The following is a 27,646-nucleotide window of genomic DNA, read 5'->3' as shown; positions in this document are numbered from 1 at the left end:
TATACGCATTTTTTTATTTTTTAAGTTTCTTTTACTAGATCATACTGTAATTATACTCAATCTATGGTCTAGAAAGAAAAAAAGAAAACATATAGAAAAATTAAGAAATTGTTTATTATAAAATCTATACGCAGTTTACATACAAAATCGATAATATGCGATTTTAAACATGCTTATGTATAGATAAATATCACTTGACTTCACTTTATTTTACTTCACTGCACTTCACTTCACAATAATCCACTTCACTTTACTTTTTTTCACTTTTCGCTATCATTATCTACAACAATTTACAGGACATCACTGACGAATAAAAGCATACGAACTTAATACTGCCGTTACCACCAATTGCTACACAAATATTTCAACGGTTAAGAAAAAGACCGAAAACAAAAACCCAAAGAATAAGTGAGAGAAAAGTTCAGATGGCGTTACCGTATGTAATGTCTCAACTTGCGCATGCGCGTTAATTAAGTTAATCGGCGTTTAATCTAAGAATATTCCAAGCGGACACTGTCTTTTACGTGATGCTTCTGGCTCGGATGTAGGCCGAAACGTCTAGTTTTTGTATCATTTTTTAAGTATTATAATATATTTTATATCTTAATCGCACCATTAACAGCTAATTACTCTCATTAACGCTAGATTTTTCTATATTTTATATTACGTATATCCCAATATTTAAATAAAGCATATTTTTATATAACACACATTGTGCATTAATAATAATACCTACCGTCCTGTGTTTTTCCGATTTCCTGTTCTTGTAATAATTCATGATGGGATTCCATGTATGTTAATAAAATTTCTCGTTGCTTATATGTAACATTCATTTTTAAACTGAAATACATATACTAAATTAGAGAAATTTTTCAAATGAATGTTTGTATTTTAATTGTTGTAACTTACAATTATTAGTAACTATTTTTCTTATTGCCACTGATTGTATTTTTATTCAGACTGATGTTTGTGTAATATAGGTATTAAGGTTATGTTTAGAATCGTGAAGTTTTGTCTTCGGTATGATTTTTGGAATATTTTCATGTGAATAGGTCCACCACTTCTATTTATGTCACTAATCATTTCTTTCGCTGCGAGTTTTTCTGCTTTGTAGTGGAAAAAGCACCGACAGATTAATTGTCCGTCTTTGTCTGCCTACGGACCGATAATCATGGACATAGGGAAGATTCGAACCAAAAATTTGTAGACATTACCGATGCGGTCGTGGAAATTGGCTATATAGTTCAACGTCGACGTTTTGTGGACATAAGAGGCGTTTTAAAATAAGTAACAGCTAAATTCCGAGCATGGCCGCATGGCAAGTTCCGTTGAACCACCCGACCGGTGCGGACGCGTCTCGGTTCGGGTGTTCGTTTTTTGTATATTTTTGAGAAAGTGTTGCCGACTTTGACCGTGCCTCGAATTTCCTTACTGATGTGTGTCCGCGTTTGGTTCGGCCCGTTCGTCCGTCCGGACGCGCGTTAGAGTGGCGTGACGACGTTGCAATCGCAGGCGCCCTGTGTTCGTTCGGGCTTCGCCATTTTTCGCGGGCATTGCATCATTCTTCGTTTACATATTACGACTTTGTTTCGTTTACACATTACGACTTTTGTTACTGGCCTTGACGATTGCCGTTGGAGCGGCTACATGGCCAATAAGAATACAAAGAAGAAAGAAGATGGCCGCATGGCCGCTCTCAGGCTTCTCTCTGGTGATAGTCTTCTATTTTTCAAAAAGATGGTTTCAACAGTGCTAGTTTCTCTCTAATTTGTTGGCACCTTGGCGGCAAAAGCAGCAATTGTTTACGAGATAGTTGCAGTTAATTTATTATATGGTCAATTATTTAAGAAATATGTAAAATTTGTATTACATTTTGTGTTAATATTATTTGTTTGTTTAATGTTATTATAAAGTCGTGAATATTAATGGAACACTTGTTTGCTTATGTATTGTTTGTGTAATTATTTAAAGATTTTGAATTGGTGAAGATTTTTGGGAGAAAAGTGTTGCCGGTGTGATCAAACATTAATTACTCTCGAAGAAGAAATTTTTATTTAATAACAATGGATTTCTCAGCTACGCAAGTTTATGAGGATGAAGATTATTTAAGGACCGACTCACATATGTCAGAAGAGGACGAGTCAGTACAGGTTAATTATAGTTAAATACGTTTTTTAATAGTAAAATGTAAGGTTGAAGAGAGAGAGAGAGAGAGAGAGTGAAATTGAGATTATACTTATTATATTTTATTGTGAATTTATAATAGTATATTCGTTGAATCTTAAATAAGAAACAGACTTTCAAATTGGGCGTTTTGTTCAAAATTTATAATTCTCAAAAAACGAGAAAGAAAGAAAACTACGCGCTTTACAGAAAATAACAATTTGCTAATTAGTAAGATATGAAATATTCAATAAAATTACTAAACAGTTGCTAAAGTGTTAAACAAATATATTTTGTTTGTTTCTATTTAAAGATAAGACATAAAGCACTTCAAATGTTAAGATTTTTTTAAGCACATAAACTGATAGTGTAGAAATGCTTTCAAAACATTGTAAAGTAGCTTAAAATATCAGTTTCTCAACACTGAACACTATGCTATTGTTAATTCAAAAAATAAAATTTTGGACGAAATGTATTTCAAAGTTTGTTCCTCAAATATTTTCTATGTTTTGATGTTTGATATTGAATTATTTTCTAATATTTTATTTCAGAAATAATACTTAATTCTAGCTATGTATATTGGGGTTCCAGAAACCCCAGTAAAATTTGCTAAATTAAGATTTTTTTCGTGTTTCTGAATTTTTCTTTTTCTTTGAACCTACATATTTCGAAGCTCCTTAATTCTATCAATTTTGACATATTGTGGATTTGTTTCTTAATCAATTCTGTATCAATTAAAAAAAAATGTGAAATGTATCCATTTTACAGAAATTATAGTAATAAATATGGATGGGGTCCCAGAGACTCAAGTGTGGATGTCATGAGTACAAAAAAAAGTGTATAGTTAGGATTTATACATTATGGTTTAATAAAACGTTTTATATTTTATTAAATAATTTAGGTTGGAATGTTAAGCATCAATTCCACTGACTATCCGATTAAAATAGGGATTACAAAAATCGGTAGACTTGATACCTGCAATATTGTTATTCAAAATGAGGTAAGTTTTAGCATATTTTTTATTATTTCTATAGTTGAGAATAATTTTTATAAACTAGGCTTGAAGAAAAATATTTCTTTAGTTTTATGTAAGAACTTATAGTAAAAGCTATAAATTAATATATAAAATTGTATAACATTTTATATCAGAATAAAGCTTAAATATAATTTGAATAAAATGTTTTTTCTTCAGTATTGTTTAAAATTCTTTATTAGTTTTGATTATGGTAGATAGATTTTGTATCTTTTTTTATTTCTTTTTTGTACATAATGAAAGACTCAATAAACGAGCATTTTTGAAGTCAAGTACTGAAAAAAGTAATATTTTAAAATAAATTTGTAATATTTTAAATTTTTTTTAGACAGTATCAAAACTGCATGCAGAAATTGAAGCTAGTGGTCGAGGATCAACTTGGATTTGTGATCTAAAATCTCTCAACAAAACAAAACTTAATAATGTAATAATTATTACATATACATATATATATTTAGTTATCAATAATTATATCAAAGCTCTAGATTTCTGTCATTTTATCATTTTGATATACAAGCTATGTCATTAATAGGGTGCCTTCCAACAAGCGACATACAGATGACACAGTGTAAGGCTGGAATCAGACTATGCATTGAAGAATAAGATTGAAGATTGAAAGATTGAAATTTGACCAATCAAAACAAAAGGAGCCGAAATTTCTTTATCCTCATTGGTAAAATTTCAATCTTTAATCTTGAATCTCAATCTTCAATGTGTAGTCTGATTCCAGCCTACATACAGTGTATCAGTACATCTTTGCTGTTTGCCAATATTAAACAAGGATAAAATGATCACTGTATTGTATTTGTTGGAAAGCATACATAATCTCATTTGCATGTGCAGACATATAATTAGTTGATAGAGAAATAATTATTCTTAATAAACTGTATATGTGGAAAATGCATATACACATATAAATTATTTATATAAATTTTTAAATATTTTATTTAAAATGACGTAACAAAAATATTGTGATTATTTTTAAGATGAATTAATAGAATTTTTTCTTATGTTTACAGTTAGTACTGAAATCCAATCGTTCTTATGAACTTAAGGATAGAAGTGTTATTGAATTCGGCGGAGTATGTGCAACTTATCATACATACTGTCCGGCCAACGACTTAGTAATACCGGAAACACCTGCACCATCGAGACAGAAAACTACTAATATAATAATTCCAAATACACCAGATTCATCACTTGTAAGTAATTTTGCGATTAGTAATATTTGTTATAAGCTTCATGTTTTATTGGTTGTATAATATTTATGTTAATTGAATTAAAATTAGGAATATATTCATTTGCAGAATAATTCATCCGGTATGGACAATGATGGATCCATTATTCTTGGAACTCAAAAAGATGACGAGAACAGCATTTTTCGACGACCGCGGGTTTTACGACAAAATTTATCTCCAAGTATTAATAAAAAGAATACTTCCAAAAATGAGAGCAATGATTCGCTAAGTGCCATTACATTGCACACATCTAATATTAATGTTAGTGAGAATCAAGTTAATATAGATGATACAGAGACACAAAAGTTTGATGAAGAATGCAAACCGACATCAAATTCCATTTATGATATGGAGACGCAAGGAGATATATTCAAGCCTATTGAAACGAATACTAAAATTACCAAGCAGCTACCAAAACTAAATGTTTGTGACAAAACAGCTGGCAGATCTGTAACAGATATCCATGATATGGAAACTCAAAATTATATAAACGATATTAATGGAATGGAAATTCAAGAGAACAATGTAATAGCGGAGAAGTTTACGACGGATATTCATACTATGAAAACGCAAATTTATGCTGACAATATTGATGAAGATGACAAAGATGCTCAGAAATCTGAAATTGATAACAATCAAGAAAAAAGTTTAGCCAAAATTGAGTGCAATATTCACGATTTAGAAACACAAAAGTATGATGAAAACTATATTGCAAAAGATATATCTGATTTGGAAACTCAACTTGAATTACACAGTGTTGCAACAGGCGAGCAGAATAAAGACATATCCAATATGGAAACTCAATTCGAAGTAGATAGTATGGCAAATGTGATTAGTAATGATCGAGCCAATAAGGAAAAAGATAGAAATAATATAGCAAATACCACTAAAGACGAGATAAATCATGAGAACATCACAAAGTCACCGAGATCCAAATCCAGTAATCCTAGATCTTTGAATATATCTTCACCAAAAGTTAAAGATAGTCCTCCTTCATCGTTAAATCAGAGTGTTCATTTGCTTGAATCATCAGATTTATTAGAGTTCTTTAGCGAAGGCATTGATAAGCAAAAAATACAAGTATCTAATGCGTCTACTCCGAAACAGCTTACAAAAGTGTCATCGAAAAAGTATAGTGATGTTGAAGATGTGCAAAACACAAATAATGAAGAGAACAACGATGAAGATATTTTCGAAGCTCCTACTCAACGCATCAATTGCAAATTCGATGCTTTAATGTCAGACGATTCCGAAATCGATGAGGAAGATTGGATAACAATATGTAAAAATTCCAAAAAGAAGCATAGGAAGCCTCACTCAGAACAAACTAACGATGATTCGGAATCAACCGCGGAAGAAAACATTGCGAAACTTGCTGAAAAGAAGTGTAACTTAAGAACTTTAAATAAGGCATCTGATGAAGTCATAAATAGCAATGACCCTGGTACGAGTATCGAATCTGAAGATATGTTTGATGTACCAACGCAATTGAACAATCCTATGACTAAGAATACATCGAATTCTTTAATTGATCAATCACAAAACTCTAAAATTAATGAGGCTAAGATTAGTAATATACTATCGACGCAAATTATAAACAATCAGAAAAATATACCTATGCCAGATATTAATGATGTAGCACCTACTCAACTCATTTTATCACGTGAAACTTCTCCGAATAATTCTATGAACTTGGCTTTGAAAAATAATCAAAACGATGTGAATGATGTGGCAAATAAGCGAATTAATACAAAATCGGTTGGAAATCTTGATCGTGAAGATATAGATTATGAGCTTGCGCCTACACAAGTAATCGGTGAAATTGAAAATGAAGGAAAGGGAATTTCCACTTGTGCAAAAGGCTCTTCTCAAATAAATGATACTCTTGAAGAAAAACTGAATGAAATGTTTGATGATGTAAATAATGATACGAATAGCATTCACGAATCGCCACATATGTCGACGCAATATCTGGAAGAGATTCTGGAATCATCGCAAAATGATGACTCAACTAAGAAAGTCAACGTTGATGACAGAGATGCATGTAACGTGTCACAGAAGCAAACAGAAAAGAAGAAACATGCATCCTGTAATCAACATTCACATAATTTATTGGATAGTGAGATAAATACGAGTAATGTAAATAAGGCAGAGACTGAATCGCAAAATTCAGATATTTATTTTTCTACTATTACTTCACGACGAAAGAAAAATATTTTAAGAGATACACAAGAGTTCGCAGACTCTGTGGAGGATATAACTCCTGATCAAGACATTGATTTTCCTCAGACGTCTAAAGTAAATAATGAGAAAGCTATGCTAGATAATGTAGCTCAAGAATCTAACAAGAGAAAAAAAAGAATCGCAAAGACAAAACACGAATCTGATTTAGTAACGGAAACAATAAATGACAATGACAAGAATAAAATCATTTCAGATCGGAATAACAAAAGAAGTATTCAAAGTTCAAAATTGATGAAACGTGATGATGAACTCGCAGAAACGAGGAAACAAATCTTGAAAAGTGATCCAATTGAATTGAAAGTTGATGATACAAAAGAGAATACATCAATTTGCATACCTTGCCCATCAGGAAATGGACAACGTGCGCAAATACTGGATACATTGTATGAGAGTGACGATGACATTCTAATGCGCTTACCAGCCGTTAGAATATCAGGTACACTTTCAAATCCAGCAAGTCCTTCTGCATCATCATCGTCAACTGTGCGTAGCACTAAATCTAAACGAAATACCGCAAGGGGTAAGAAAAAAGAAAATACATCCTTTAAAGAAAAATCATTACGTAAACAAAATATTAAAAACTGTGAAAAACACAATAAGTTATCTATTGATAGTTCAAATCTCAACAATTTGACTGGTAAAATATCAGACTTTGTGGATACTTCCGATGATTCTAACGAATCCACCTATGAACGATTCCAACAAATTGCAGATAGACTATACAACAATGAATATAGTTGTCCGAAACGGCAGAAGAAAAGAAGCAAAGAAAGTTCACGAGTTTCGCCAGATGTGTCAGAAGATCCAAAGCAGAGTATGGATGTCAAATTGAAAAATTCTGCGACGACCAGTTCAAGAATAACAAGACATTCCAGCAAAAAAAATGACGAGGGTCCACATAATCAGAAAGAAACTTTAAAAAACATAGTCTCTGGAGCAACTGAATCTACGCAGTCTGAAACGAAATCTATTATCGGTAAAAGAAAGGTATCTCTAAATGTGATAGAAAAAAGTGTGGAACAAACTACTTCGAAAAAACGTAAAACTGTCACTGAGGAATGTCCAGTTTCTACACGTAGTCGCAGAAATGCCATGAAAATCGCAACCAATAGGCAATCCCCGAATATCCTTGAACATTTCACTAAAACAAGATTACGTGAAAATATCTCTAAAAATATGAAATCTTTTGAAGATAATAAAGCAATATCTAAAACTACGTTAGAAGAAACTCAAGAGATCTTCTTAACAGATGGAAATGTCTATCCTGAGAAAGTCAATGTTAAACGAACTAGACAAACGAGACAAATAATTTATGACAATCAAGTTATGACACATGGCAATGATGTAACTCCAAGTGAAAATAGTAAAAAAAATAAACCATCTCCAACAAAAGGAGTAGAAGCACAGACGAATAAGCCACAAAAGATTCTGAAAGTTATACTTAGTCCCTTAAAGAGCTTCTCAGATGATGCATCGCAAGAAGTCGAAAGTATTATGACAAGAGGTTCAAGTAATATACAAGATAAGAATTTATCAATCAGAGAAGGTAGTAAGGCAAAAATATTTAAAAGAAAATTGAGAACCAGAAGTAAGAAACAACAAAATTCAGATACTGAAACAGATTCTGTTTTAACTGAGAGTAGTGTGTCATCTGAAATAGAAGACTCTGATAATACACAACTTGACAATGTTGTACTAAAAACTAAACGTGAAAAATCTGCTAAAAGTTTCGTTTCTTCGCTGCTAAAAACACAAATCTCAATTAAAAAAACAGAAATGTTTAAGAAGCCTCGAATTACTCGAAATTCTACAAGTTCACTTCTTGATATCTCCGCAGAAAACACAACTGATGAAAATAGTCAAGGCAGTATCGAAAGTAACGCTTCGATAAGTTCTAGATCTTCACGATCAAGGACAACAAGAAAGAAGATGGAGTCGAATCAAAATACTCATAAACTAATTGACAAGACTGCTTCAACACTACATACAAACACAGAAACTACATCTCTTATTTTAACGCCTTCTAGAACACGCAGAAGTACGTCGAGTCTAAATAATTCGATATCATCCGCAATGAAACATAACGTTTTATTTACGGGTATAATGGAAGATTATAGTGAGATTGTCAATACATTAGGTGAGTATAAATTTAAATAAATTATATATTTAAATGATAAATAAAACAACCAGAAGGGCAAATCTGAGAGTCGTTATAGGATATAAATAAGAAATTAATACACAAAAAAAATGAATTTATAATTAAGACAGTTTAAATTACATACATGACATGTTTCGGCTCCTGGATTGAGCCATCTTCAGATGTAAGTAAATCCTTTGTATCGCAGTGACGAGAAAGAATTATAATGTATTCTTATGTTGCGATTATAACTGAGTGACTTTCCGAGAGATTAAAATCGCTGACAGAAGATTGGTAAATCGAATGTTGGCAAGTTCGATAATCTAGTTTGAAATTACATTGGATTATAAATATAGATAAAATAATTCTGCGAAGTTCCTTTGTCTCAATTGAATAAGTTACCTACAAAGTACTCATATTATTGAAATTGTTTAACGAAGATGAAAAATACGTTAGAATAAATCAACCATTTGTCGCGTTGAGAGTTGAATAAAAGTCCAATCGTATCATCGATGATGATTAAAAAAGAATAAGTTACAAATTTAAGAAGTCAGAAATTAGTAAGAAATAAACGGAGTCAAAAAATTAAGAACTATACGATTCGACTAACCGACAACGACTGCGCAATATTTTATTGTTAATGTTCTTGGTACTGCAAAGTCATATATTGTTTATATTCGATATACAGGGTGTCCGTCCATAAGTGTCGGAGCAAATATCTCGCAACTGGTTGAGGTTAAAGAAAGTTTAATAAGAGAAATTTGTACGACTCCGAGTCAGCTACAAAGTGCATGCAAACATTTTTTTTATACTCGTTGCGCTTTTTCAAGTTATGTAGATTAACATAGTTTTTTTAAATGGATACCGATACTTTTTTTTTTGCATATTCGTATAGTAGGGAGTATTTGCAATCAAAATCATATCTAGTAAAAAATTGCTGCTATACATCATTTACGAGATCATCGACATCTTAGGTATCAAAGTAGTAATTTGGGTTCTAAATAATTTTGAACGGGGTTTAAAATGTCAAAGAGAAGTTGAAGAAGAAAACAATGTTTTTTTATAGAACATTTATTAACTCACAATTGCTCAAAATTTTGACCTCATGTTCAATACAACATTCAACGCGTTTTATAATGTTTCTCATTGTTGACTGCAGCATTTCTATGTAATGCCTTCAACAGCTGTAGCGATTTTATGTCATAAATCGTCAACATTAAGATAACCATGGAAAAAGAAAGGTCCAATAATTTTCGTTCCGATAATTCCACACCATACGTTCACCGTAAATCTGCGTTGAAAACCTCTATCTCTTGTCGTATGTGGGTTCACATCAGACCAAGTATGCATGTTATGTCGGTTTTCTATACCACAATTTGAAAAACACGATTCGTCAGACCGTAATATTTTTTTAAGAAAATCAATGTTATTGCGATAATTAACTCGAAGCCAGTGACAGAACATTAATCGGCGATCTGTATCTCCTTCATGTAAAGCTTGCACTAAATTATCACGAAACGGTTTGAAATTGTATTTCTTTAATACAGCATGCACGTAACTTCTTGATAGTTTTAAATTACGTGCTACTATTCTTATGGATGTACGTCTGTTTTCAATAAAATTTAATAGCACATTTGTCTCTTTCTCTTGGTCTGTTCTGATTGTACGACGTTGTTATCGATCCTGTTCGACGTAATTCATCTTCGACTCGCTGAAATGTACGACCATTTGGTATTCTTCCTTCTGGATACTTTTGTTGATAGAGTAGTTGAGCTTCATTTTCATTACGCATCTTAAATGCCACATCTCGAGCATATCACACTTTTCACTAATACTAAACATCGTTATTTTTGTAATCTACAATATAATATGTATTTATTGAAAAGACGACTGACTGACTAACACAAACTGCACTGAATTTCATACTCCATGTTATACAAATACTTTATTTACAAAATAAGTAGTCGCGTATTTTGAGTTGAAGGTCAGTGATCCTGTTCGATATAACCGACTTCAAAATATTAGTTTGAATCTTGTTTTTCAAATTGTGAATATGGAGAATCAACTTCTTAAAATTTAATACCTAAGATGTCGATTATCTCATAAACGATGCATAGCAGCAATTTTTTACTAGATATGATTTTGGTTGCAAATGCTCCCTATTATACGAATATGCAAAAAAAATTATAGGTATCCATTTAAAAAAAACTATGTTAACCTACTTAACTCAAAAAAGCAACGAGTATAAAAAAAATGTTTGCATGCACTTCGTAGTTAACTCGGAGTCGTACAAATTTCTCTTATTAAACTTTTTTGTAACTTCAACCAGTTGCGAGATATTTGCTCCGACATCCTGTATATCATTTGTGGAGGCTTTTCGTATCTGTTTGGAGATTGAGGCTTATTAAATGTTATTTTGTCTCTTAATATTCATTATTTTGGATATTAATCTTTTACCATAGCAAGATTCTTCATCCAGAATTTCTACGTTGTCCCATTAAAAGTCATGATCGAATTTTATTCTATGGTCGGTTATGACAGAACGAGACGTATTCCATCTTATGTGATTTCGATGTTATGAAATTCTTGTTTTTAATTGTCTGTTCATCTGTCCAACGTATGTTGCTTCACAATCTTTGCAACTTATTTTATAAACTACGTTATATTTTGATAACTGGGAACGAGTATCTTTGTGAACCTTGATATATTTTTGTAATTTGTTTAAATTGTGAAACGCAACTCTGACATTATCGTTTAAATCTTTCAGTACATGACGGTATACATATAAGGGACCACAAACCAAGAAGGAAAGGCAGTTTTATTATTTATGGTAGATGAAATCTATTTCTATGACTTAGATTATTAATTTTGTTGTTAATTATTTCAAAGATGAAATTGATTGGATAATCGTTATCTAATAAAATCTTAATGATTGTTTTTAAGTTTTTTGTATGAAATTCATGATTGGATAATAAAATTGCTCTGTCAACTAATGAAATTATTGTGCTTTTTTTTGTGAAATTGGATGGTTCGAGAGGAAATTGAGATGTCTGCCTGAAAAACTCGGCTTGTTGTACCAGTCAAAAATCAGTTGTTTGTTTTTTATTATAATTATGAAGTCTAAAAAGTTTATAGTGCTTCCCCCATCTCCAAGATAAACTGAAGGCGAGGATGTAAAGAATTAAAAAAACAAGGTTCATATGAATAAATCTAAAATAAATAATAAAATGCCAATTTGAGCCGATTCAAGTTATCAGTGTGTGTATATATCTTTATATATAAATTTTATTCAAAACGAACAAAAAAATAACGTATACATTTTGACTTATTATTCGGGTCCTCTTCAGTACAAAAAAAAATAAATTAAATATAAGTCATACATATAAAAATATCGAATAAAGTACGAAATATCATAATAGTAATGTCCAAATTCAAGTCAAATCTTGTTATGAAATTGATAAGTTTAATAATTGTCAAGATTAGACTGTTATCATTGTGGCACCTGTACTAGCTCTATTACACTGCTCGGTTTAATGGAAAGTTTAAAAGAAAATTATTAGACAAGAGACATTAACTGTTTGATAGACAAATGTAAAAAAAAATTATACAGAGTAAATTATACAGGTAAAGAATTAAATATATAAAGTAAATCTTCAACCTTGGAAGAAGGAACAGCAGTGAGTACATCGTTTATATATCGGAAATAAAACGGAATATTGTAATGGAACGATGTCAGTGCGTTCTTCTCTAACTTTTGCAGTACCAAGTCCACTATAATGGGAGACAACGGAGAACCCATAGGAGTGCCAAAGTTTTGCTTATAGATATTGCTGTCAAACAAAAAATAAGTCGAATCCAATATGAATCGAACAGCCTCAATAAACTCGGTTTTGGAAAGATTACATTTTCCCGAGATAAATGCCTAGTTCTCATTCACACATTCCAAGGCTATATCCGTCGGTACGTTGTAAATAATGACACGACGTCTAAAGATATAAGTATATAGATCTTGTCAATGTGCATTCCTTTCAACCTGCCGACTAATTGAAAACTATTTTGTATATGACCGTTCGATTAGGAATGGACTCAATGATTATGTTATGTAAAAAAAAATGCTAGTTAGTGTAACGGACTATTGATAGAAGATACAATGATTCTAAAGGGACAATCAAGTTTATGGATTTTTGGCACTCCATACGTTCTCGGAAGTGACCTATCACTACAATATAATTGTCTATATTTTGAATCACTTATGTAGTTATGCTTCTTCCATTTCGTACATAAGTAAATTTTTAAGTGATGTGAGTTTTTTAGAAGGATTTTTTTAAATTAACGTATAGGTATTAGTGTCCTGTAGCATTCATTGATTTTTTTCAGTATATTTAACTTTATCAAGCACTACTGTGACATTACCTTTGTCAGCATGAGTGAATGTTACATTAGGATGAGAAGTTAAAAATTGTTTTGTATCCGATTCTAGTTTCATTAATTTTTTATCTATGGGAGATGTGAAAATAGGAGAATGATTAATGTTGTTAAGGATGGAATTGTTAATGATGTTTATCTATCGCCAAAATCTTCGGATACTATTTTCAATATTTTTTATGCAATCTAGTATGATGTTTTTCTTATTGTTATATGGTAATGCAAAATTCTTGCCAAGTTGTAAGAAACATTGGATATCTGTAGGAATATGAATGGATGATAAGTTGACAAACCAATTTTTTTCTGAGTGAGGTTAACGAGGAGAAATTTATGGATGAAGGAAGGATTTTATTGTTAATGTTTGTTAATGATACATATCGGTCGGATTATGTGCGGAGAGGGAGGAATAATGGATGACGGGGTTAAATAATTATTATTAGAAGGAATGTGAGCAATGTCACAGCACCGCTTGATCGGTTTGATATTATTAATTTTCTGTTTATATTGTTTTTGTGAAAGCCAATGTATTTTTGCTTTTATCTTTAACTCTCTTCTTCTAAAGTAAGAGAAACAAGCTTTTTCTTGCGTGTTGAGAAATTCATCGCAAATTATCGTAGGAAGAAGATGTGTCATATTGTTGGCTAGTTGAAATAATTGCATTTCTACAAAAGTCATTCTTTCTGTGTGAGTCATTCAGTTCTATGTGCAGAACTTTTTGTACAAATGCATCTGTGTAATGTGATAATTTTTTGTTAAAATTACGTTGATATAAATTTACGTTCAACTTTTTGATTACATTAAGATGTTGAGGAGTTATTTTGTTTGTGATAAAAATTTGATTAGACGACTGTGTAGGTAATTATTAATTACTGCCTTACGATATTTACATAATTCAATTTTTTAAAACTTTAACTAGGTATGACCAAATTTTGCTTGTATATAACTAAAATAGACATATATTGGACGCATTTTTACAGCTCGCGTGTATAAAAATAAAAATTAATAAAACAAAGCTCCCGATGTCAAAACAATAAATAAAACAATCTGAATGGCAAATCTGTATATTTAAATGAATAAATTTCTTCGTAATATTATTAACATTATTTTACTATTCGTTGATAATTCTTATTTTACAGGTGGAAGCAAAGTGGAAGATCCGGCAGAATGCACCATTTTAGTTACTGATAAAGTTCGTCGAACGTATAAATTCTTATGTGCGTTGGCAAAAGGTATACCTATAGTGACGATCGATTGGTTAAGAGAAAGTGAAACTGCGAAGAGGTTTCTAAATTGGGAAAATTATATATTAAAAGATCCCGCAGCCGAAACCAAGTTTGGTTTCAGACTGAGGAAGAGTCTTAATAGAGCTAAGGAGAAAAAAATGCTAGATGGTTATATCGTTGTATTAACGCCGAATGTCGAGCCACCGCCTATAAAAGAATTGAAAGGTAATAAAGAAATATTTTTATATTAACTTATATAAAATATATTTGCGTTTTTGTATTCTTACAGTCATAGTGTCATCTTGCGGAGGAAAAGCTCTATTACGTCCTCCGACTAAATGGCCCGAAAAAGCAGTGGTTTTATCTCGTGAAGAAGATTTGCGAAATGCAAAAAAGTTTCTTGTTAAAGCACCGAAGACTGTTACAGTACAATCTACAGAATTTATTCTAACTGGCATCTTAAGACAGGAAATAGATTTTGTTAAATATAAATTAACAGGCTAATTATTAATACTCATAGATCAGCATGTATAATCGATTCTTGTATTTAAGACTGACTTAGGTGCAGTCTCAAGATATAATAAATTAATCACAGATCCGCATTCTTAAGACATTAATTATATCTTGAAATAAGAATCGACCATGAATATCGAATTTTGGTATACATATTTTGGTTACTAATTAAAAAGACCAACTTTACTATTACATTATATTGTTATATCCCTTCAGTAAATTAGATGCAATATTGCTTTAGAACCTATATTATTTATGAAATTTTTAAGTATCCTGTTTTTATTAATGTAAGTTTCGATTCTAAACTATCAATCTTAATCTTGATTTCGTAAAATTTTCAATATCTCAAAGCACTATAAAAAACAGATTTTAGCAAATTTGAATTAACTATATACTTATAATATTGTACAAATGATTCCACATTAAATTAGATTCAATAGTTAAGTTCTTTCTGAAAAAATTACACATATTTTACTTATATGTAATGCTGAGATATGTAATCATATTTATTGTTTTATTTACATTCGAATTAATTATACGTATATCTCTCGGTTTTCTCTATTTTCTTTTATAATCCATTATTTTAAACATTTTTAGAAATTATCATAGAACGCGCTATTTTATTAAGATTTTTTTCAATTTTATAATTCATCATTCAATATTATTTTATATAAAATACAAGTGTTTGTTAGTTTTAATGTTATAACATATTGTATAATATATTCTTCAATTTTATAATATTTTAATAAAACACTAGATGAATAAAATATTTTAGTCAGTATAATGTAAACGATATAGTTGATTTATTTGTCTTAATGAAGAATTTATAATATTTATTAGAAATACTTTATTAAGAAAATATGAAAAAATTATTATTAATAATTTTAATAATATAATAAAAATAATAGTTAATATAAGGCTCCATAAATATAAAACAATTCAAATAATAAGGGGTAAAGAGCCGATAATATAACAAAACTAAACCTTAAATTTAAATATAATGTAGATACAATTCAACAAATGTTTCGACTCCGATCTAATACAGAAATATTCGTTATACAAAATTCGTTATCCTACAAAAATTAACAGTGTATCAATTCGTGTTCTTCGTGCTTTGAGTCAATAAGATGAAAAAGTCAGATTGTATAAAATATGGTATTTTAAAAATTATTCATGAGCCAATTTAAAAATAATTAATCGTGAGAAAGAGGAAATAAATAAAAATAAATATAATAAATACGTATTAAAATACTCATAAAATAATTTTAAAATAATTTTATAATTAAAATAATAAACTCGCACGGAATGCCAGAGATCCGGGTTTAACTCCCGGCCGAGATAATATTTTTCGTAGTAAAAAAATTAATTATTTACAGTTTTTAATAGGTTATTCAACATTAGTAAGATCAATATAAAATGCGTAAACAGCATCAATCAATTCTATTTAACTCGTGATAATATTACGGTAGTTTATTAGTGTTTCGTTTCAAGTCTGAAATTTCGGCACGCAATCGAAGAATTACATTCGTAGTATATAAATTCACACACAATTATTTAGAAGCCCATGATCCATCTTAGACCGCTGTGACATTGTCTCATTCGATTTAAAATAATTTGTTACGTATAACAGTTTTTAGTAGTATAATAATTTAACAAATATTTTATTATACAATAATTTTAAAAATGGAAACATTAAACATTAATTTCACTAATTATCACATTAAGACAAAGGTTTGATATGCTTAGTAGTGCGATTTTATAAGTTATGTAATAAGTTTTAATATTGTATTTTTTGTTATTTGCACAAGAAATTAATGGATTATTATTGTTATGTGTTTGAAATAAAGAGAAACTTAATATATATTTGTATATGAATAAAATTAAATAATATTATCTTTGAAGGAAGTTTTAATTTAGAAAAGACGTTTATTTTTCATTTTATTGTTATTTAAAGCTCATCTTTATTGATTCTAGGTATATTCTCCTTGAAATTAATTGAATTCCAGAATTCCTTTTCTCCAAAGTTAGCATTGCTGTCCATGTTAATCTTATCAGGACCAGCGATGTGCAAATAATGAAGTTCTTTCTTTGAAGGATCTAATCTAGGCCATTCCACATTGGCTATCTTCGGAATTCTGAAAAATTGGAAGAATTAGTATTTTTATATTGTATGAGTTTATATTTAATATCATATGCAATATATATGTATTTCTTGCTTACCCTTCTGTGGCAAATAGTACCCAAAAGTCGATTAAATGCTTTTGCATATCGCGATCTTTTTGTGTTGTGGTTGGATCTACCCAAGAAGTATTTAACACGTACACTACGTCATCGCCGTGCGAGACTCCTAATAAAACAAATGTATAAATTGAATGTATAAATTTTTTTAAATTAAACTTTTAAAATATAGATATACATGTATCTATTATATATTATAAATTTTCTTGAACATTAACGTTTTACAAACTCACCATAATTCACGGTGGTACCGCTGTAAGCATCACTTAAACTTTGTGCACCTCTGTAAGTAAAGTAATAATACCAAACTGGATTCTTATTTACTTTGGCCTGTATTCGCGCAGCTTTTTCACTATCCACGACAAAGAAGCGGTCACACGACATTTGTATCAGTTCTTTCGTACTTTGTCGATCTATCGGTTTTGTACCAAAGTAATGTTTCTTAACAAGACGAGCAATCTCGATATGCTTCTCCTTCGAGATAGTATAATTAAAATCAAGATAGGTTGGTCCGAGAATATCCCAATTATCGTTCAACTGTTTCAGATTTTGATCATCAGCAATAAACTCTACAATTATAGTATTTATAATATCTTTTCTCTTATAATGTGTTATTATGTATGTGAGGAAGCATAATTTGTACATTATTATGCACGATATCTTACCAGCCACAGGATAGAGACCTTCTTCACTCGTTACTCCTGTAACCCAAGGTATATCTTGAACGTCTCCACTATTGATAATCTCAATGGGTGTTCTATCGATGAAAGGTGTTTCATCACCAAATTTCTCAGCTACCGGCCCGAAAGGAGTGAAGGGATTAAAGAAGAATGGCTAAAATCGTATAACATTAGTCATAAGTTTCTTTTCTTCATTCGAGGATTGCATTTATTTTTTTGTAAAGAAAACATAAGTAGGAAAGAATTTTACCATAAATTCACTTGTACATTGTACGATTGCACGAGCTGGACGATATCTCAAGCAACGTATCATATCTCTGGAAGTACTTGTAGGACATCCCATCAAAGTGCTCAATTTCTTGGTCTTCTCTAAAGAATTCTCAGCTTGCGTCCAACAATCAAATGCTGTACCGCTAAACGATATGCCACCTAAAATTGTGACATATAGCAATTTAATTACGCATTTAAGGCTTTCACGAGTATTAACTTCAATTATATCAGAAGGTTTACGGGTTATCGCCGTGTCTCTTTCTTTATTCTTAATGCCGACGTTTCGTGAACCATATGCCGTTCACTTCATCAGGGCGAGAGATATGCACTGATACCGCAAACCTTCTAGTATAATTGTAGTAATATAAATGAAACGATTTAATTTTTATATTAATTTTTACATTATAGTAGTGAAACTACAGGGAGTCTGGATGTAGATGTGTTAGTGCGTATACGTGTATACGTATATGCGATACGTGTGCGTGTGTGCGTGCGTACGTGCGTGTAAGAGAGGCTAGGGAGGGGATGCAGTACTCGTAGGCGCGGAGGAGCGCGAGAGGGGGCAACGCGGTTTTATCCGGGTAAAACTTGACAGGTTTGAATTTCTCGGAGAGGGTCTATTCCCTCCTTCTTCGATTACAGAAGTATCACCAAGTTAGGGGGCAACGCGGTTTTATCCGGGTAAAACTTGACAGGTTTGAATTTCTCGGAGAGGGTCTATCCCCTCCTTCTTCGATTACAGAAGTATCACCAAGTATCACTGTTACATAGAGAGACAATAATAAAGTCGTGCACGACATCGTCATTACGATCGTGTATATATACGTATACACATACAGTTCTCGCGCTGCATGGCAACGGAAGTTCGGTGTCGGCATCTCAAAAGACAAGGTTTGGAGGAAGGGACGCTCGAGTCCGCGCGGATCGAGCGATCCCTTCGACCTGTTGCATCAGAGAACGCAGTTACACGCGCGCGTCACGTGTACAGAACGCCAATCAAAGAGCTCCCCAATTAGTGGGGAACTGCGTTCTGTCGAGGAAAAAGTCAGTCGTCCGGTGATCGTGCCACGTTTCGCTTGTCTTTCGAGATCCGAGTCGTTTGTCGTAAGCTTTAGCGTGCTTAGCTGGTTTTTCGAGTTCAGTTCGCTGTCTCTGAGTTCCTTCCGCGTTTCGTTCACGCGGCATCACTTCGTACGCGAAGTATATGTATATTTGTGTATATTTGTGTAAATAAACTGTAAAATAAGCGAAAAGACAGTAGGAATATTAATTTATTCCTCTCACATTCCAATCACCGTACAATGCTGATGTGATCAGTCTTGCTATACTCGCTTGCATGAATGGATCAAAAATGTTTCGCTTTGACTTCGTCAAAGAGAGCAGCGCATTGTGCGAACCGAAGAAGGACTGTAACGCGCAAGTTTTAATATTCTATACAGAAAAAACGTTTCTTTTTTTTCCTACAACATTATGCATGTAATTGTGTTATTATATACAGCACGGAGCGTCGCGCGGTGCGCATACTGAGTCGACGATACAACTTGACCGCTATACTGGCTACAAGTTTTTGGAAATTGCAATCAACGTTGATCCACCAAGTTACGTGGAGATCGTTCTGGGAGACCATCGCGGACGCGAACTGCCGTTGTCTCTCGAAACGTGGAAGGGTCTCTACAAGCAGCGATGGAATATCTACAAATTGCTACGAAACGAATACGGGGATAATTTTATAAGCGTTGGACTGCTAACGATCAGAGTTTGCACGCTGAACAACGTTGTACGAATCGAATCTTTAACCGTATGTATGATGATGATCGAATCGACGCTACGCCGTATGTTCGATCTTGACGGATGCATCGATGTAATATTCGAACGATTATCTAGACTCATCCGATGTTAAGTATACGCGATTCTCCAATTTCGCTCATTCTGAAAATGGAAGTGTACGCGACAGCGATATCTTCCACAAACGCCAGCTCATCGATTGCGAGGTCTTGGCTTTAGTTTTTAGTACGTAAGAAAAAAAATTACTGTAAAAATGTTATTAAAAATAATGCTAATAAATATTCTTTGTTTACATTATTTTATGTGTACTTTCTTTACTCCCTCCCATTCGTCCTAAAACGTAATGTTCCTACGCGAGCGGCACGTATCAAACTTTGTTTGGTAACATTGCATTTGTATCACGCCATATTGATAATGTTATCGCTCGAACGCGTCGCGAAGTGTCACCGATCTTCCTCGAAAAAATATTTTTTAGTCCTCAGGCCGCGAAATGAATTTTCGCGTCCCGTATAGAGACCGCGAAATACTAATAAATGTAAGGCTTAGGCCGCGCAATATAAAAACGTGCAAAAAGCTCGACTTTTCGTCCGTAAACACAGTGCGTGGTATGTAAATAATACTCCATTTACGCATGAATACCGGGAAGCGTACAAGAAGCAATCACAGCATGCAAGAAGCATTCAAATGCGTGCGAGAAGCATTGAAAATTCATTTAGCGGCCTTTGGACTAAAAAATAGTATATGTTACCACGAACGCAAATGTATCATTCTCGCTCGTGCGACTTTGGTGGCCTCGCTACGCTCGGCCCCAAAGCTCGCATTCGCCGAGAATGATACATTTTGCGTCCTTGGTACATAATGTACTAGTTGAGCGCAAATTAATTTAATACTTGTTTTCGCGCACGAGTATCAAATTACATCGATGATGTCATCGCCTGAACAGAAAGGATTAGAAGCATTTTTTGGGGAGAGGGAGGGGGGAGGATGAGGGGGTGGCGGTGGACCGCGAAGATGTTTACTTATTTTTCACGCTGGAACATCGACTGATGCTGTCATCGGCTGATGATGTCATTGCCTCGAAAGAAAGGGCGGCGGCAGTGTGGCAGCGGCGAAAATGTTTACGTAAACATTTCGGCGGCGGCAGACCCGCAAAGGAAGGCTACGTGATACCTCCGACTCGGGGCCCGCGCTGCCCCCTCTCGCGCTCCTCCGCCTACGAGTCTGCATCCCCTCCCTAGTCTCTCTCTCTCTCTCTTTTTCTCTCACGCACGCACGCACGCACGCACGTATCGCATATACGTATACACGTATACTCACTAACACATCTACATCTAGACTCCCTGTAGTATCACTACTCATTATCATAAAATTACCTCGGAAAAGTCCAGCACTCATTTGCGATAAGTAATGATAATGTACGCTTGCACCACCAGCACTCAAACCAATCAAAGTCACTTTCTTCGGGTCGCCACCAAACCATTCAATATTCTGCGATACCCAACGAAGTGCCATATTTTGATCTTTCAGACCCATGTTACCAGGAACTACTTCATCTTCTGTACTGAGAAAGCCTAATATTTAAAAAAAATTATTTTCAATTAAGGAATTAGGAGCATGAAACGTAAAACACGTAAGTTTTTACATTCATTTATATCAAACAAATAAATTTTAACACTTTAAAAGTAATAAATATTATTTTTACTAATATGCTAGTAATTTTATATAAGTATACGAGTATAATGTTCATGTTAAGTACCCATAGGTCCCAATCGATAGTTAATTGTAACAAGTATAACATTGTGATCCATTAGATATTTTGATCCATATAATATGCCGCTACCACATTGGAATGCCCCTCCATGGATCCAAAATATTACCGGCATTGGGGTTTTATTTCTCCCTTTTTCTCGCCTTGGCACGTAAACATTTAAATACAAACAATCTTCGGCACCTACAACTTTCTCCGGAGGATGTTCTGGTACTTGATCATATTGAATACACACGGTACTTAATTTTGTAGCCGATAGTTCACCAATCCATGCTGGTATTGGCCGAGGAGGCTGTGCAAGAAAAATGACAAGAAATTCTTAATTAAAACATTTTTTTCAATATTTTTTTAAATGAGAAAGTTTTTATGGAAACTTATAGTTTTTGAGCAAAAAAGAGAGTAATTAATAAAGTGTTTTTAATAAATTATTATTATCTTTTGTAAGAATCTACTTTTATTTTATTATTACATTAACATTATGTATTATTTCAAGAAATGTATACTAAAAGAGTTTGGTTGCATTAATCGCAATTCTAGTTGAAAATGGATAAATCTAAATTTTCTAATTTTTTTTAAAAATATTTTTAAGGCTTTTAGAATCGAAAGCGTTGGCAGTGGTTGGCAGTTGGGAACACAATGTTGGACCAATATTATTAAAATGCTACAAACCGATGAATCATTATATATTATCCTTTTTTATTTATTTATACGAATTAAGAGACATTCTTGTATTTCTTTGTAAATGTTACTCTGTTTGAAATAGCCTGCAGCGGTATTTTTAAACATTTTAATGTACATTATTAATCAATTGACAACGCAACCGTTTATTGAATGACGTTTATAATTAATGTTGGGTCAACCAGTAAATAATTTTTCTTAAGCATGTATATATACAGATATATATATATCTTCGTATGAAAATGAATATGAATCGCAAATATATCAATTATCATGTTTTTATCCATAATTATTTTCATTCATTGAAAAATTACTTGACTAATGAGAATATAAAAAAATAAGCAAACAGCATTTAATTATAGGTTAATGTAGCATATACTTCATTGGCCCAACGTATTGCCAATGAATTATGTTACTATATATAAAATTAAAGATTTAAAAAATATGATTCAATAAAAGCTCTCGTATAAAGCTACATTATTAAAGAAATAATCATGAAAACAATTTTTGTATAAGTATAATACTTTTTCAGATTATTGTGGTAATAATAATGTAAGATATAAACTAAGATCTACGTGGCACTAGGCTGTGTGGGTCCGCGGCAAGACGGTGGCTTGGTATTACGAACTACTACGAGGTCCTTGGTCCGAGTCCCGACATCGCGTCGAGCGTTCGACATATTTTTCTCGGCCCAGCTCTTACAGAAAGCAGCCGACATGAATCTGTTTACTCTAGTTTACCTCTATAATACAATATGAAAGTATAATTGTATGCATGGCGATTGTGAGATATCCTGTATAATACAATGTTGGTCTTTTTTTATCATTTGGAAACATTGGGCCAATGTTTTTATACTATCAAATCATTTTTCGCTTTGTTGGTATAATGTTGGATAAATGTAATATCCAACATTTCACCAACTGTTGGCCATCGGTAAACCAGCGTGACGCCGCCAACATCGGTCCATTGTCATTTTTAAACGTCGGGCCAACGTAGTGAATGTTGGGCAAGCAACATAGATCCAATATAAGACCAATGTTTTTGTGCTGCTCGGGTCGTCAGTATCGGTGCCTTTGCATTCTGATGAAGTGAACGGCGTTTTCGAAACGTTGGCATTAGTAATAGATAAAAAACGATATACATATATACAGGGTGGTCTACTTAAATCGATCATCTTGAATATTTCGTTTATTTTTGATAATATTAGGACCTTGAATAAGTTCTCGCCGTTTTCCAATATATGGTGTTAACAGAACTGCGTGTAGTTGAAGACATATCGATAAGAAACTACGATAAGCAAGCTTGAAATTTAGTGTATGTCATCTCGCCGAAGTGTAAACAACTTTTTGTTTCATAGTGTTAAACATGTCGAGTTTTGTGCCAACAAAAGACAAAAGAGTATTTGCGGGGAATTTTATTGCACTACTGTATTCAAAGAAAATCTGCAGCTGAAGCACACAGAATTCTTGTTGAGACTTACGGTAACCATGCTCTATCGGAAACATGCAGAGATTGGTTTAGACGCTTCAAAAATAATGATTTTGATGTTGAAGATAAAGCAGAATTGGAGGCATTACTGCATGAAGATTCATGTCAGACGCTAGCTGAACTTGCAGAATCATTAGGAGTTGATTACACAACAGTTTCTAAACGTTTAAAATTATTATTTTAAATAAAGCATTACTTTTCACAAAAAAACGGCGAGAATTTATTCAAGGTCCTAATACGAAAAAATGTTTCAAATGAAAACGGAACGGTGTCGAGGGGGACGTGTTTTAGTCCGTTATTCTCTTTCTAAGTGGAGGCGCTAAAAAGATATGGTCACCTCCACTTTTTTAAATGTAATTATGTAATTTTTTTTAGATAACATGATTCCTCTAATTATTTTGCATATAAAAATATTAAAATAGATATACCAAAAAACCAATAGTTTACGAGATATTTTATACTTTATTATACTGACAAAAAATTTATTTAAGGAGATGCTCAAAATTATGCTCTCAAACTTCAATACATTTTTCGATACGATATTTAAATGATTTTCTTGCCCTCTCTGTCATTTCTGAATTCATATACTTGCATATACAGCCAAAATATTCATGGGAATGTTTATGTTAATCGGTTAGAATTTTGTCAATGGACGCTGCAACAGTTGGAGGTCGATGAATTCTTTTTCAATAAGATGTTATTTACTGATGAATCGACTTTTACTAATCATGGACAATTAAATAAAAGAAATATGTACTACTTGTCCGTCGAAAATCCAATGTGGCTTCGACAAATAAGGTAAATGTACCGGTTATTGGACAGTTAAGGAATTGCACGACGAAATCATTTATTTAAACTTTAGAAACATTAAAATTTTAGTTTATTACACATGCTTAGTAAGAATGGATGTTTTCTGAAACTAAATCCAATATCAAATATGTTATCTGCGTTTATTATAAATTGTATTTAGTCATAAATATAATATGATTCAAATGTCCTAATTATTGGACAAAAAATGTGACGTGTCTCTGTGTCCACAAAAGTATGACCCAATTATTGGACAAATAATAAGCAATTTTCTTATTATAGAAGAGAATCGCATTTTACTTACTTATCAATCAAGATTGTTCAAAAAAGTTTATCGAAATTGTAATTAGTGAAGTTTTATATAAAATTTTATATGTAATATATACAAAATATGTTTGCAGTAAACAGGTACGCTAAGGAATGTCCAATAATTGATACACGCATATGTGTGAATGTCCTAATAAATGGACGATTGCCCATAAACGAAATTTTTTTTACAAAAGATCATTTTTAATATGAATAAATTTAATAATACTTAATTTCTAAATAATATGAGAAATTGCTTAAAAATTTATTTAGAGTAACACATATCATCAAAAGCTTAATATTTAAAATTGTCACAATTGTCCACGAACTGGTACATTTACTTTAGAAAGTCAACGTCCATGGAGCTGTAATGTATGGTGTGGTATTTTACAAAATCGAATCATTGGCCCTTTTTTTATTGAGGGTACATTAAATGGCCAAAAATATGCTGATTTGTTGTCCCAATAATTATCACAGTTATTAAAAGAAGTGCCATTAGAAACTCGCTTACAGATGTGGTATTAACATGACGGCTCTGTCTGGCTCATAATGCACGCGTTGCACGTGCAGTTTTGTTGCACGAAATGTTTCCGGAACGCTGGATAGGTAGAGGAGGACACATCAATTGGCCTGCACGTTCTCCTGATTTTTTTTATATGGAGAACATTAAAAAATATTGTTTACAACAATGTACCAACTACACAGAGGAGAACATGAAAGTGCAGCGTATTTTGCATGTGCAAGTATAAATTCAGAAATAACAGAGAGAGGGCAAGAGAATCATTTAAATATCGTCTCGAAAAATGTATTGAAGTCCGAGGGCATCATTTTGAGCATCTCCTTAAATAAATTTTTTGTCAGAATAAAGTATAAAATATCTCGTAAATACTATTAGTTTTTTGGTATCTCTACCTTATAATACTTTTATATGCAAAATAATTAGAGGAATCATGTTATCTAAAAAAAATTACATAATTCGATTTAAAAAAGTGGAGGTGACCTTCATATCTTTTTAGCGTCTCCACTTAGAAAAAAACAATGTGACTAAAACGTGTCCCTCTCGACACCGTTCCATTTTCATTTGAAACATTTTTTCGTATTATCAAAAATAAACGAAATATTCAAGACATATTCGATTTAAGTGGACCACCCTGTATAACTCCCTTTTAACTAATTTTTATTATAATTATATAATTAAAATAATCTGAATTCTTATTAATATGATCAGAATTTTCTGGCTCGCTTATTTTCAATCAGAAATTTATCTTTAATGTAGCTTTTTAAATATTAATAAATATATATAAAAACTAGTTATAGACTCTTTTTGTTCAAAACAAATAAACAATCATGAATTAAAAGGCTATAAAGAATAGAACACAGTTGACAATGCGAAAAATTATTTTAATCTTACAATTAAAGAAGAATACAGTCGAACGTTTTGGTCTGTGATTTAGACCATCTTCAGCGACCACGTAATAATAAAACAATACTTCATATACTCCAAGTTAGAATGCCAATTGTAAAAACAATTATTGTTGACTGACAAAATCTTCCTGTGCACCAACCAGAAGTAAATGCATCGATAATATGTGGAGATGTGTAATAAAATTTAAAAAGTCGGTAATATGTCTGTGAAAAAACCGTTAACAACAAAAAAAAATCTATTAGAATCAAATTCTTACATTATTCTATAGAAGATTGTTCAGAAAAAAAATTATTAAAGAAATTTTTTTACACTCACCCCTGTTGGTAGACAAAAACATAATTACACAAATTAAATTCATAATTTAATAATACTAGATTGTCTGACTAAAATCTAAACTAAAATGACTGCGTTCGGCTCTTTTATAGCCTTTTAATTCATGATTGTTTATTTCTTTTTAAATATATTTATAATTAATTCGATTACGTACTTTAAATCGTAATTTTCCAACAGGTGGCAAAGCGTAAGGAACCCCTTCATAGGCTTCGTATGTTCTGCCATTTTGCGAAGTCTTATAGTAGCCTTTTAGTCCTCCCAAAGGTGTTCTAACTCTTGGAGCAGTGTTATCTATTATATTTGCGTGAATAGTGAAGCCGAAGGCAAGTAGAACGATCAGTAACTTTAGCAACATAGTTCTCATATAGTCTGTTGCACCTTGTTCAGATTAATGCGAACTAGTACATTCTTTAGTGCCAGTTGCTTCTTATATCCTTGAATGAAGAAGCATTGATATATACCATGCTGCGCATATGCATATGCATATACATATGTATACGCATATGCATAAATTAAATAATCGTTAGAAGACGTATTTATCTCAAACTTCAGAATATTTAATACCGTCTATAACATATATTATATGTATATGCTTGTGTCTGCTATTATTTCATATTATATTATACGTATGTATTTTAGTTAGATTAATTATATATATATATATATATATACAATATTTATAACAATTATTGTGTTTTTAAAAAGTGACAATTTATTATATGATAATTTATTATAAGAAAATGGACGCTTTTATGATGAATGTTATTTAAAATATATGTAAGAATAAAAAAGAAATTCCCTTTAAATTTTAAGATGAAACTGAATTAACAATTTATCTTGAAATAAATATGAGAAGTGAAGTATCATATCTGACAGAGCATATTACTATAT

At 32.0% G+C, this 27,646-nt stretch overlaps 2 protein-coding genes across 2 annotated transcripts; one reads left to right on the top strand and one right to left on the bottom strand.

Annotated features, from left to right (window-relative positions):
- The first annotated feature begins 1,956 nt into the window (after positions 1-1,956).
- mu2 (mutator 2) lies at positions 1,957-14,984 on the top strand. The gene is made up of 7 exons (XM_018550441.1): positions 1,957-2,150; positions 3,065-3,163; positions 3,525-3,620; positions 4,216-4,398; positions 4,504-8,815; positions 14,377-14,688; positions 14,753-14,984. The coding sequence occupies exons 1-7, from the start codon at positions 2,064-2,066 to the stop codon at positions 14,965-14,967; spliced, it is 5,304 nt and encodes a 1,767-aa protein (XP_018405943.1). The 5' UTR covers positions 1,957-2,063; the 3' UTR covers positions 14,968-14,984.
- A 1,940-nt stretch (positions 14,985-16,924) lies between these two features.
- LOC108782066 (venom carboxylesterase-6) lies at positions 16,925-27,119 on the bottom strand. The gene is made up of 8 exons (XM_018550221.1): positions 26,910-27,119; positions 21,706-22,009; positions 21,323-21,520; positions 18,145-18,323; positions 17,880-18,048; positions 17,448-17,783; positions 17,197-17,323; positions 16,925-17,111 (listed from the first exon to the last, which is right to left on the bottom strand). The coding sequence occupies exons 1-8, from the start codon at positions 27,117-27,119 to the stop codon at positions 16,925-16,927; spliced, it is 1,710 nt and encodes a 569-aa protein (XP_018405723.1).
- Positions 27,120-27,646: the final 527 nt, after the last annotated feature.

The sequence above is a fragment of the Cyphomyrmex costatus genome, unplaced genomic scaffold (genome assembly GCF_001594065.2).
Source record: "Cyphomyrmex costatus isolate MS0001 unplaced genomic scaffold, Ccosl1.0 scaffold97, whole genome shotgun sequence".
NCBI classification, from domain to species: domain Eukaryota; kingdom Metazoa; phylum Arthropoda; class Insecta; order Hymenoptera; family Formicidae; genus Cyphomyrmex; species Cyphomyrmex costatus.
Note: the sequence above shows the minus strand (reverse complement) of the source record. Positions and strands in the feature narration are given on the sequence as shown.

What these genes read in the sequence shown, in the direction of transcription:
- mu2 (XM_018550441.1), top strand. Translation starts at nt 2,064, where the DNA reads ATGGATTTCTCAGCTACGCAAGTTTATGAGGATGAAGATTATTTAAGG. An exon ending in AAGAGGACGAGTCAGTACAG is followed by an intron (nt 2,151 to 3,064) that starts GTTAATTATAGT and finishes TAAATAATTTAG; the next exon opens with GTTGGAATGTTAAGCATCAA. An exon ending in ATACACCAGATTCATCACTT is followed by an intron (nt 4,399 to 4,503) that starts GTAAGTAATTTT and finishes ATTCATTTGCAG; the next exon opens with AATAATTCATCCGGTATGGA.
- LOC108782066 (XM_018550221.1), bottom strand. Translation starts at nt 27,119, where the DNA reads ATGAGAACTATGTTGCTAAAGTTACTGATCGTTCTACTTGCCTTCGGC. An exon ending in AGGTCTCTATCCTGTGGCTG is followed by an intron (nt 17,784 to 17,879) that starts GTAAGATATCGT and finishes CTATAATTGTAG; the next exon opens with AGTTTATTGCTGATGATCAA. An exon ending in CGGTACCACCGTGAATTATG is followed by an intron (nt 17,324 to 17,447) that starts GTGAGTTTGTAA and finishes TTGTTTTATTAG; the next exon opens with GAGTCTCGCACGGCGATGAC.